This window comes from Pleurodeles waltl, chromosome 7, assembly GCF_031143425.1.
Source record: "Pleurodeles waltl isolate 20211129_DDA chromosome 7, aPleWal1.hap1.20221129, whole genome shotgun sequence".
NCBI lineage: Eukaryota > Metazoa > Chordata > Amphibia > Caudata > Salamandridae > Pleurodeles > Pleurodeles waltl.
The window spans coordinates 393,726,347-393,739,347 of NC_090446.1; the positions used below are offsets into that span (position 1 = coordinate 393,726,347).

The 13,001-nt window shown below is 46.0% G+C and overlaps 1 protein-coding gene across 2 annotated transcripts in view; it reads right to left on the reverse strand.

Annotated features, from left to right (window-relative positions):
• The window catches only part of LOC138304105 (fer-1-like protein 4), a 1,042,026-nt gene that overhangs the window by 209,132 nt on the left and 819,893 nt on the right, over positions 1 to 13,001 (reverse strand). For both annotated transcript variants that reach the window (XM_069243852.1, XM_069243853.1), the window contains one exon: positions 144 to 275. In XM_069243852.1, the coding sequence (XP_069099953.1) occupies positions 144 to 275 (132 nt within the window). The remainder of the gene's footprint in view (positions 1 to 143; positions 276 to 13,001) is intronic.

A 13,001-nucleotide genomic window follows, 5' to 3' on the forward strand; every position in this document is an offset into this window, starting at 1 on the left:
ATTCCATTGACTACTCCTTGCTGCACAACTATACCTTCACTGAGCAGAGAAATTAATGTTATATTATGTGTGCACCGAAATTTTGATTGTACAATTGTGATGTTTTTCAGAGTCAAAGGTGTAATTACTCTACCAAAGTTTACCTGATCACTCATTTCTTTTAAGGATTCATAGTACTTTGACCACCAATCAAGTTCTTCCTGATCTGGCTTTTCTTCTTCAAATTCTTCTTCTTGCTTCCTCAGTTTAGGAATGCCAATTTTTTTGAGTGGGTCCTAAAACACACAATAAATGGGCAACTCAGCTGTGAGAATGGCATCAAAAAATGGGGTGGACTGAATATCAAACCAACATTTACAACTGTGCAATTTGAAATTAAGGAAATACACCAAAGTTCAAGCAGTGAACTCAGCAGTGCAGTAGGCGAGTCATTCAATACAGAAATTGCTTGCAACAGGGCCGGAGACCATTTTGTATACAAGATGTCTCAATATAGATGAATATCAGAATACTGATTACAAGAATATCATGCTACAAAAATATAATTGTATAAAAATATATTGTTGATTAAAACATGCATAAGTAAATATACATTTAAGATTATTAACTTCACACATACGTCTGTGTATGTTCAATGAAAAAACTAAGGTTAAAGCTTACTTATAATTAGGCAAACTTATTTTCCATATACAAACCAAGTTTAAACTACACAAACTTAAAAAATTCTAAAGTTATAGTTATAACTTTAATTTACATTTTATCCACCACCTTCAAACTACTATAAGTAGCAGACTTTGTTATATACTCTTTTTAGGTCGCTAACCAGACAACTCTAACTGTAACCATGTTGTATTGTGTTGTACAGTAGATTTTAGTGGGGTGTAGTACAGTATTGGGAAGTGACGTAGACTACAGCAGAGTAGAGTAGCACACAGTTTAGTTGATAGAGTGGAGTGGTGTACAGTACAGCACAGTGTTGTAGAGTGTGGTACAGTGATTTGGCATACAGTGTTATAGAGTACACTGGCATTGAGTGGTGTAAAGTGGAGTGGCGTACAGTGGAGTAGAGTGGAGTACTGTGTCAAAGCAGAGTGAAGTAAAGTGGAGGCAGTGGCATACAAAGAGTTGCATACAATGTTGTATAGTGGACCAGAGTATTGCAGAGTAGAGCGGAATAGAGTGTTGTAGAGTGACATATAGGGCCTGATTACAACTTTGGAGGAGGTGTAAATCCGTCCCAAATTTGACGGATATACCACCAGCCGTATTACGAGTTCCATAGGATATAATGGACTCGTAATACGGCTGGTGGTATATCCGTCACTTTACCGTCACTTTTGGGACAGATTAACACCTCCTCCTAAGTTGTAATCAGGCCCATAGTCTAGTATATTGTTGTGAAGGGGTATAGACAAGAGTAAAGTGCCAGAAAGCAGCACACAGTGAAATAGAGTTTTGTAGGTTCGAGCTACATAGAGGATAGTAGTGTGTAAAACTGCATAGAGCTGCGTAGAGTGTACTGTTGTATGGAAGCGTATAGTGAGATAAAGTCGTGGACAGTGGAATACCACCCCTTGTCACCAGCTGACTGGGCTTTGAAAACACTCACTATGTGGGAATCAAGGCCCACCTAGTTCAAAGAATACAGATCATCCAGAAGCTGGAGCAACACTCATCCTGGATCTCCCTCGTTGCACCCACATCACCCCCTACCTGAAAACATTCTACTGGCTCTTGGTTCAGAAGAGATGCCAGTTGAAGCTCCTCACTCATGTGATCAAGGCCCTGCATGAATCTGCACCTGCCTACATCAACGGCCACCTGAGATTCCACAAACCATCCAGACACCTCCACTCCGCTGACCTGTACTCCTCGCACACAACACAGCAGAGCAGGAGAACTCTCCTTCTACCTTGCAGCCAAAGCCTGGAAGCCTGGAACGGCCTCAAGGCCTCTCCTACTCTACAGGAGTTCCATACAGTGCTGCAAACCTGGCTTTTGGACAGAGACCCTGGAGTGTGCCAGCGCCTGGATACCCACACGGGTGACAAGTCATGCTCTTCAAGTCGACTGATGGATTGATTAATTGAGGGACGTCCAATTGAATAGCGTAGAATGGAGTGGGGTAGAGTGGAGTTGCATAAACTGGAGTGACGTAGAGTGGAGTAGCGTACAGTGGAGTGGCATATAGTGGAACAGCATACAGTTGAGTGGTATCCAGTGGAATTGGGCAGAGTAGAATAAAATATACTGGAGTAGCATATAGTGGAGTGGCATACAGTGAAGCGGCATACACTGAAGAGGTGTAGAGTAAAGATGCATACAGTACAATCGCATAGAGTGAACTGGCATAGAATGGAGTTGTGCACAGTGCAATAGCGTAGAGTGGAGTGGTGTAGAGCCAAGTGTTGTACAGCTGAGTGACGTAAAGTACAATAGTGTATGGTGAAGTAGCACACAGTGGAGTGGCGTATAATGGAGTGGTGTGGACTGGAGTAGAGTGGTGTACAGTGGAGTGGGGTACACTGCAATAGCTTACAGTGGAGTGGCATAGACTGTAGTGGGGTCAAATTGAATACAGTAGAATGAAGAGGCATAGATTGGAATGCCATACACTGAAGAAGAGTAGAGTGGAATAGAGCACAGTGATTTGACATACAATGGAACAGCATAGAATGGAGTGGCATACAGTGGAATGGCGTGGAGTGGAATGGCATATACTGGAGTAGGGTATAGCAGAGTGGCACACAGTGAAATGGTGTACAGTGAAAAAACGTAGAATGGAGTTGGATACAGGATTATAGTGTAGAATGGACTGGTGTAGAGTGGAGTTGTGTACCGTGTAATAGCATAGAGTGGTTTGGCATAGAGCACGGTGTTGTACAGGGAAGTGGTGTAAAGTGTAATGGTGTAAAAAGGAGTATCATACAGTAGAGTGGTGTATAATAAAGTGGTGTAGACTGGAGTGGTGTACAGTGGCGTGGGGTAGAGTGCAACAGCATACAGTCTAGTAGTGTACATTGGAATGGGGTCCACTCAAATAGCATAGAATGAAGTGGCGTAGAGTGTAGTGCCATACACTGGAGTGGCATAGTAGCATACAGTGGATTGGCATACAGTGGAACAGCATAGATTGGTGTGTCATACAGTGGGATACCATATACTGGAGTGGCAGATAGCAGAGTGGCATACAGTGCAGTGACATGACTGAAGAGACATAGGCCCTCATTATGACATTGGCGGTAAAGGCTGCTTACAGCTGCGGTGACGGCGGCCAACATACCGTCGTAGTGGTGAACATCCATTCGCCATATTATGAGATACACACCAAACCGACAGAAAACTGACACAAGCACATTTCTGCCAGCCCAAAGGTCAGTGTTAAAATGTCGGTACGAACACCCATAACGTTACACCAGCAAAACAACGCCCACCACATTATGACCCAAGAATCACCTCAGCGGATATTCACTGGTGATAAACCATTGGCAGTACACACCAGCGCGCTCAGAATGGCCACCCAAATACATAACAACACAACATTGGCCAAAACTAAAATCATACAACTGACATTCATACACACACCACACGGACCCACCCACAGCACAATAAAAAACACATTCTCATTCTTCACACCCCTTCACGAACACCAAAAATTGTCACGGGACAGACATGAAAATCACAGAGACAACTACACACACACACCACAAACACCCATTCATCCATCATGCACCTCACTCCCCCTCACATTACTCAACACCCTCTCCACAACTCACACCACACAACACCCATGTCCCCACTAAGGCAACCCCGTTTCACCAATGAGGATTTGCGGGTCATGGAGGAGGAAATAGTCAGGGTAGAGCCACAGCTGTCTGGTGCACAGGTAAAGCAAATATCCATTGCCAGAAGATGGAGCTATGGTGGAGGATCGTGGACAGGGTGAACGCCGTGGGACAGCATCCAAGAACAAGGGACGGCATCAGGAAGAGGTGGAACGACCTACGGGGGAAGGTATGTTCCGTGGCAGCAAGGCACCATCTCGCCATCCAGAGGACTGGCCGTAGACCCCCACCTCCTGCCCCACAGCTCACAGCATGGGAGGAGCACGTCTTGGCAATCCTGCATCCTGAAGGACTCACTGGAGTAGCTGGAGGACTGGACACTGGTGAGTCAATATTTACTACTTATCACCCCCATACCTGCATGCAATCTCACACCCTCGCCCTGACTCCCATCACTGTAAACTTCACACTTGTATAGCACACTACTCACCTGTTAGGGTCTCAAGGCGCTGTACGCACACCGCTGTGGAACCCCTCCTGGCTTTTCCCTGTGAGGCACCCACTCCTGGACAGCCCCAGGGTGAAGCCAGGCATCCAAGCGCTGTTAGGACCATTGTGGAGATTAAGCAAGCTATTGCCCAGAGTTACACCCATTTATTAGATTAGGCACCGATGGGAGAATTTCTGCATCAGGGTCTGCCGCTCTAACCATTGTGCCACACTTCTCCACACTCCACTACATCCCACACAGTGTACCTACACATATGACTAACCCCAATGACAAGCCCTGCATGCGATACCAATGCATGTACAGCCCTCCCAGCTCTGCATGTACACCCATCACAAAAGCATGCACAGCATGGAGAACTATCAATCTCACAATACAGCACCATACTCAAACAAAGGTTGCAGGGCAACAGCAACTATATAGGGGAAGATAGGGATGTACAATACATCACAGACATGAAGCATAATACATCACTTACATCTCCACAGGTGCCCCAGCCAATCCCAGTGGCGAGGACGTGCCACGACTATCCCGTTCCCCAACAGAAGACACCCTCAGTGATGACAGTAACTATCGACTTCAGGATCTGGTCCATCAGGGACCACTGGTCAGTCGGCCACCCCAGCCCAACTCCCAGTCCACCATAGAGCCTCCCCCATCAGTATCTAACACCACAGCACCCACCCAACATCCCCACACCTCTGTCCCCAGCACAAGTCAATCAGCAGTGTGCCCACCTGTACAGGGTCCCCAGTCTACACCTCACCCTCAAGACAATCAGGGATCTAGGGTCAGTGGCAGTAGGCACACCATTCAGGGGACACAGGCACAGGAGAACAGGGACACTGGGAGGACAGCTGTGTGCCAGGGGGAGGACAGGCCCAGGGAACCAACTCTCCAGGAGGCACTCACTAATGTCCTGAGGGCTTACCAACAATCCCAGGACAAGGTGGGCCAGATCCTTACCAACATACTGGAGGCTGTTGGTAGCTGCTGCAGGAGGTCCACCATCAGGAGATCAGGGAAGATTTGCAGGGCCTCAACACCACCATAGTCTCCATAACTGGGCTGCTGGCTGATATGGACAACATCATGAGGGAATGGACAGCACACCAGCGAGCCCCTACCACTAGCCAGTCTACTGACCAGCCCTCCACATCTGTTGCAGCTAGTAGACAGGATGCCCTGCCACAGGACCCACAGGCCATCAGCACCCCTCCCCCTGCAGAAGGTGAGCCACCCCGCAAATGTTCCCTGCGACCCAGACAGAAGCCAGGGACACTCGCTAAGACCAAGACCACTGCCAGGAAATGAGACTCTCCTGAATGTCCCCTTGTGTCCCACCCTGTCACCTTGTCCACTCTGAACTGCCATTGCTCCCCTTGCTATGGCTCCCTGGACACTGGACCTGTGCTACAAACAGACTGGAACAATACCCTGGACTTACCGCTACCATTACCCCCATTCCATTGCACTTTTCAGTCTATAATTTGCACTAAAATAAACACCCTTGAACACAACTTGAGTGATAGTGTTTTATGTGATGAAAATGTGCAATTATTGTAACAGTCACATCTTGTGTAAATGATCTCAACACTGTGATAGCATACAAATAATTAGCTGTAGCTGTCTGTAGTCATCACATCAGTACACAGTTGTCATAACATTAACATCTGCAAAATGAGAAGGCATAGGTGACAGTAAGTTGAGATGCAAAGGAAGTGAATGCCATCCTGCTACAGCCACACTGAAAACATCAATAATCAGAGGAATAGTCAGTCCCTGTGTGTCACTGTAAGTATTGATGTATAACTGATGTTCTGTTGTCCACATCCTCATCCTCTGCCTCCCCTTCCTAACTGTCCTCAGGGTCCACTGCTGCCACAGGGGCATTTCCAAACTCCTCCTCCTGCAGGTAAGGCACATGTCTTGAACTCCTGAAGACATACACTAACATACAGTGCGTGGGGACTCAGGCTCACCTATTAGCCACACCCTGTGACTCTGTAGTTGTGCCATCACATTTGGGATGCTGCTATTCCTCAGGACGAAGGCGTCATGCACCGACCCAGGATATTTGACAGTGACGTGGAAGATGTACTGGTCAGCCAGGCACACCATTTGCACACTGAGTGAGTGAAAACTCTTCCGATCCCTGAACACCTGTTCATTGTGGCGGGGGGGGCAAATGCAATATGTGTTCCGTCAATCTCCCCAATAATATTAGGTATGTGTCCAATTGCATAGAATCCTGCCTTCACAGTGGCCAAATCTTCCACCTGGGGTAAAGCAATGTAGGTGCACATGTGTCTGACCAAGTCAGACAAAACCCTTGCCAGCATGATTGAGAATATTGGCAGTGACATTCCTGCTGCCAAGCCCACTGTCACTTGGAAAGAACCAGTTGCCAGGAAATGGAGCACAGATAGAACTTGCAAAAGAGAGGGGATCACAGTGGGATGACGGAGAGCTGATATCAGATCAGGCTCCAATTGAGCACACAGCTCTGTGATTGTGGCCCTGTCCAGTATATAGGTGAGTATTATGTGCCTCTCCTGCAATGTAGCCAAGTCCACAAGAGGTCCGTACACGGGGTCTTGTCTCCTCCTCCTATTCATCCACAGTGGTAGGTATCAAAGAGACACAAGAGTGAGTAGGTTGTCACAATTTTAACATTGGAACCGCCACCTCAGTGTACATTGAGCATTAATGTGTTGGCACTATGGGAATGGCAATGTATCTGCAAATCATAGCAATGACGCAGTTCTCGATTATCTGAATGTTGTCTACCACCATAAAATGGCGAACGCGTGCCCTGTATGAAGGGACAGGTGGAAGTGAGATAACTCTGCTGACGTTGGACATCATGGTGGAAGGCGGTCTTGCACCACCGTGCTATTCCTCTTTGGCTAATATGGGGCTCTATGGAGTAGAGTGGCTAATGGGGATCACACACGGCGGTGACGGTGTACACCGCCGCGGGTGTGACCACCATTTTCTATCTATGACCTTACTTGATTGCTGACTTTCCACAGGACAACACCTTCACTGCGTGTGCTGTTGTGACCTGTGTCTGGATCTTGCCATGGCCCGTGTGACCGGGGAAAGGGTTACTTTGGAGGAGTTTGAGTCCTTGGTGGATGGGGTCCTACCAACAGGTGAGTACACCATGGGCATGATGCATGTGACAAGGTTGCATGGAGATGTGTGTGCAAGCATCATGCCATTTGTTGGGGTGGTATGTCTGGTGGTAGTGTACATGGTGGACGCCAGGTGATGTGTGTGCCAATGGAGATGGAAATGGGATTTGTGGGTCATATGTGTGACAGGCTGGATTGTATGTGTAATGGTGTCCTCCTGACTGTACTATCTCTGTAGGTAAGCGCCCATCAGAAAAAGAGATTGTAGCATGCCATCTCCAAGGACGTGCAGACCCTGATGGTCCACAGCAGGTGGAGCACCCACTGTAGGAAAAGATGGGAGGACCTGAGAAGCTGGGTCCGGAAGACCGCAGAGGTCCAGCTGGGGGTGGCCTCCCAGCGAGGGAGGGGTACCCATCAGAACCTGACCCCCCTGATGGCCCCCATACTGGCGGTGGCCTACCCAGAGCTGGATGGGTACTTGAGGGCATCACAGCAGCCACAAGGGGGTGAGTTCAGTGGGCGTTACAACTATAACTGGTAGGTGGCATGAGATCCTGTTGGTGGGTGTCAGTTAGTGGGTGCCCCTTAATGCCAGGTCAGACATTGCAGCGTGATCCAGCTCAAGGGTAATGGGTGTATTGATAATCTGGTAACCTAGCTAGGTTGCATTCCATGTCAGACAGGGCTTAGAGGGCCCCAGGAGGGGTGCAGTTGGCGGTGTTTGTCTCTCATCTTGTTGTGGTACCTAGCCAATGGAATGCCACTGCGATGCATGGTACTCAATCCTTATCCCTGTGTGTGACGGAAATGTGTATGCCATCTGTGGTGTTGGTGCTGTAATTGACCCTGTGCTCCCTTTCTATCTCCCCCCCTTTTTTTAATCTGTCATCCTCTCCATGTGTGCATTAGCTCATCTGGCAGAGGAGCAGGGGCACTGCATCCCACAGGACCCAGGAGGCAGAGTCCACCAACACCCAGGGAACCAGTGGGAAGGAGGGTGAGGGGAGCACCGCGGTGGACACAGGAGGTGACAACACTGACTCTGATTCCTCCTCCGATAGAAGCTCCCTAGTGGTGGCGGAGACCTCTGGGACCACCCCAGCTACAGGGACAGCCGCCACCCCTGTACCAGCACTGCCCTCCCAGTAGTCCCTCACTGAGGTGCCCATACCCGCTCACCCAGGAGGGTTGGCATCTCCTTCACCCCAGGCACCTTAGGCCCTGCCCTAGTCAGCCCTGCTGCCCTCAGTGAGGAGGTCATTGACCTCCTGAGATCCATCTCTGTAGGGTAGTCAACCATTGTGAATGACATCCAGGGGCTGGCATCCCAGATGCAGCAATGCAATGCATTCCTGGAGGGCATCCACAGTGGATTGGTGGCCCAACAGGCTCTGGCCTTCTATCTGATGGCAGACATTGTTCCTGTTCCTACTGTCCCCCCCAGCTACCACATCCTAGTCCCAGTCTCCTCAACCCCAACCCATTCCATGCACACATACAGCCAAGCATGCACCCAAAACATCACACAAGAGTGGCACAGACAAACACAGGCAGCACACTTCAGGCCACAAGCACTCACACAAACAACAGACATTTGCACACACAACAACATCCACTGCCTCCACTGTCTCGCCCTCCTCCTCCTCCTCCCTCACAGTCATATCCGCACTCACACCTGCATGCACTGCATGAACAGCCATCAGCACCATCACCACACCAAGCAGCACACACACCTCACTTGCAGACACCTCCACAACATCCTTCCATGCGTCCCGTATCCTCTCCCACCCTGTCTGCCCCCAAGAGACACAAACGCACGCACTCAGACTCCCAACAGTCATCCACAGCACATCAGCACACTGCCCATGCACCTGCACCCAAGTCCAGCAGGCGTACACCTCCAAAAACCACTCCCTCAACCTCCACTCCCATCCCTCCTCCCTCATCCCGCCCCACCATCCCTAAGAATCTTTTCCTTGCTCAAATTGACCTCTTCCCTCCTACTCCACCCCCTCTGTGATGCATTCCACTTTTGGAAAAATGCTGCCACTAGTAACATGTGAAGCCTAGATACTGAGCACGGAGTGTTATTATCCCTCTTGCTTCCACACAGAACTCCTGGACCTCAACTAGAGGTATGGAGTAACGTCTGCTACAACTGGCTTGACATTTGGTACCCTGGTACTGTCCTTCATCCTCCTCATCTCAGGGTTAAAGAAACCAGCAGAAGGATAAGAAAGTAAAGATACCTCTAAAAGTTCTTTGCCTCGAGATAACCACTGTGTAGGACGCTTCTGAGAAACCAACCATGGCCAAATGTCAACATATGAATCCATTGGAAAAGTGTGTGTGATATAATTCATAATCCCCTTACAGTTTTTGATTGTCATCCAAGAAACAACAGCACCAATAGCCAAACATATGCCGCACCCATTAGTCACAGCAGAACATTATATGAGTCAAATAACAGTATATAGTAGTATTTCTCTTTATGAAAATATTTGGAATCTGTGCATGAAGAATAACAGCTACAACTTAAGTCTGTGTAATTCTAGATAGGTGGCACAATGAGTAAGTCAACGCTTGTGTCAAAAAGGGAACATGAAATAGGAACATGAAATACAACCTAGTGAGAAAGCTAAGTAGTAACATTTGTTAATACATCCGGAAAAAAATGTAAATGCATGTTACTTACTGGCTTCTAGCAGGAGTGATGAGGCTAAAACAGAAGAAAGACACAGTCTCACACTCCTATTGTGTCCTAAGTATGTTTTCCAGAGATATTACCCTCATTGTAGGTAATAATACAAAAGCTAAAACTAATAGGATATTACTGTCTGACAATATTTTGCTAACAGTATTCTGACATGCAGTCCATACACTCGTGGGAACTTTTCCAGGTGTTACAGGCAATCAGGGGTTACTGAGCTCATGGGTTCAGATTCTGTCAATCACAGGCACATACCACTAGTGCCTGGGGTCTTAACCCTTCTGTTGGACCCAAATCCGAACACCAAGTGCACCCTTTTGGCATATCATTCTCATGGTATTGAGGTCTATCAATTCAAGGCCTACTAAGGGAGTTGGTGAGAGGTTATAGACTCAGAACTCAACAAACATTAAAAAACAATGAATTACCATCCACCAGTACTTTTGTTTAAAAGAAGAAAGTACTTTATCACTATTGTACACACAAAACAGAATCACTGTACATGAATGGCATTCATCAAGGAAATGGAAAACACTAACCAAGGTAATATATGTTAGAGCATGTAGTAGTAAAATTAATTAAAGAAAAAGGGCTTCCTATTAATACCAGATTAACCCTAAACTTTTGAAGCTGGTATTCAAATGCTTATATTGTTTTGGAACTGTCTACCTGCCAATATGCTTAGATGATATAGCCTCAGTAGTGCACTGCAGTCATCCAAAGTACTACGCTGGCTTTTCCCCGGATGAAACGAAATGGAAATGCCACAACCACACAAACCAATAGCACACAAACAGAGCGATCAAACCTTGCCTCTCCTTGTATACAAAAGGAAAAGCAATCAACGGCTCAACACCGGAATTCTGCAGGGTAAGCAGACTGCCTTATAGCAAAGACAGCTGCTACTCTGAGCAAACCACTTGCAATTGTGCTGCAAACTCCTCCTCTGCCTGTCATCACTTATACATGCATAAGGTCCTATACTCAACGTAAGTGCACATTAAAAAACTGCCAAACGTATTTCAGTCATTTGAGAAAGCATGTCTGATCCATTCAAGAATTATCTATAGTGGGGTGAGAGCCGAAAGAAGAATCTAATGTTTAATCAGTACCCAAATTAATAAAGTGTGCAGTAACCCACAAAGCCATTGTTAATGCAAGTTCTGTAAGCTTGGTTACTGTCCAGTAATCATGAAATGGGTCTGACATTAAGATGCTGATACAATCTGCACTTCATTACCTGCCTCTCACACATGGAACTGATCCTAATCGGATGTCCCTTTGCTTTAATGAACTTAACTATTGAAAAACTCATGTAGATTCATTGTGAGTGTAATTTTGAACTAATAACACTTTACACCAAAGAACGCGCATTTAGACCAGTGAATATAAGTTTACAAAAATAAATTAATATCCATTCAATTGCAACAACATCACATTTAGAGGCGGCAAATAAACGTACAAAGTGGACACACCATGAAAGATGCTATATCCATGCAAAAAATACAATATTGCCTGCAAATGCCCTTCGCTATCCAAACATGGAAAATATATATGTTAAAGCTGGACAACACTTGTACTGTACTGCGCGATACGTACGTCTACCCAGTCACTGTCATTCAGGTCATGCAAAATTTTCAACGAAATCTAAGGACTAAATGGGTGTAGACTATGACTCATAAAAATATGTTGCAAAGGTATTGAAATACATCAGTTTAGGTGTTTTTAATAAAACACATAATACTACTACCTCAAACTAAACTAATTCTGAATGATCACCAGCAATACTGAACAGCATGTGACACAACAAGGGATTATTCAGGAAGAGTTACAGTACTATGTTGTTTGGTAATTAAAAAAACACCTCAATTGTGCATTTTGACACTTTCGAAATATTTTTTTTAAGTGTTCTAATATACACCCGTTGTAACCTTGACTTTCATGTAAATATTTTTTCCTTTAATTTTTTCTGCCACATAACATTTACCAGCAGCAAATGTTACAATTTTACAGCACTCCTAATGATGTGTTCTGTCAACTCAATTTATCTAGCTTAGAAGGATAAGAGGCTGAGATACCACCGCAAGAATACAACAAACCACAGCAGGTTAACAGTGGAATAGTCTGGCTGCCTTGGCCCTAACGAAAGAATGGAAAAATGTTCCAGTCCCTTGATTTGCTAGTAAAAGACAGGTATAATTGGACTGTAGAGGGCTCATTGAATTGCTGGGCTCAGGTGCCATTTCACCTGTGGCACCAAAAATAGCTCTCCCCCTGCAGGTTCTGCATAGGTGACACAACTGTGGTACTTATATACAGTTGTTTGATCATTGTAATATGATAGACTTTAAAAAAAAAAGAAAATTAAATGAATGAAAAATATTGATTGGTTCAGCACTCCAGACTTTGAGCGGCCTCAAAACAAAGAGGGCATTTTGAAAAATACTATTTACATACCCAATGGTAAGGGTTACATACATATAGGTGAATGCGAGGCAAATTAAATAATTCAAGCTTTGTCGTTAATGTCTTTGCTGGGAGCTTTTTTATTTGTCTTTTGCACTGGGAGTGTTGCAGGGAACCCCTTATGTTTCTTTGCAGCATGACAGGCAATAGATAATAGTCGTTTTGCATTTCTACTGTGATTTCACACTTCCTCACTGAACCTCCAAAGTCACTGCTCCTTATCTGTGAATAGAAATGATTAGATAGAGAGTGCCTATTACGAGTGTTACTGAAGTTATTAAAAAAACAGAGACCCGTCAAGCTTGTAAACTTCCGAGGCTGAGTTGGGTTCTTGCCTAAGTTCAGAAAAACAGCCCCAGCCCAGCCATTGAGTACTGACAGGGGTGCTG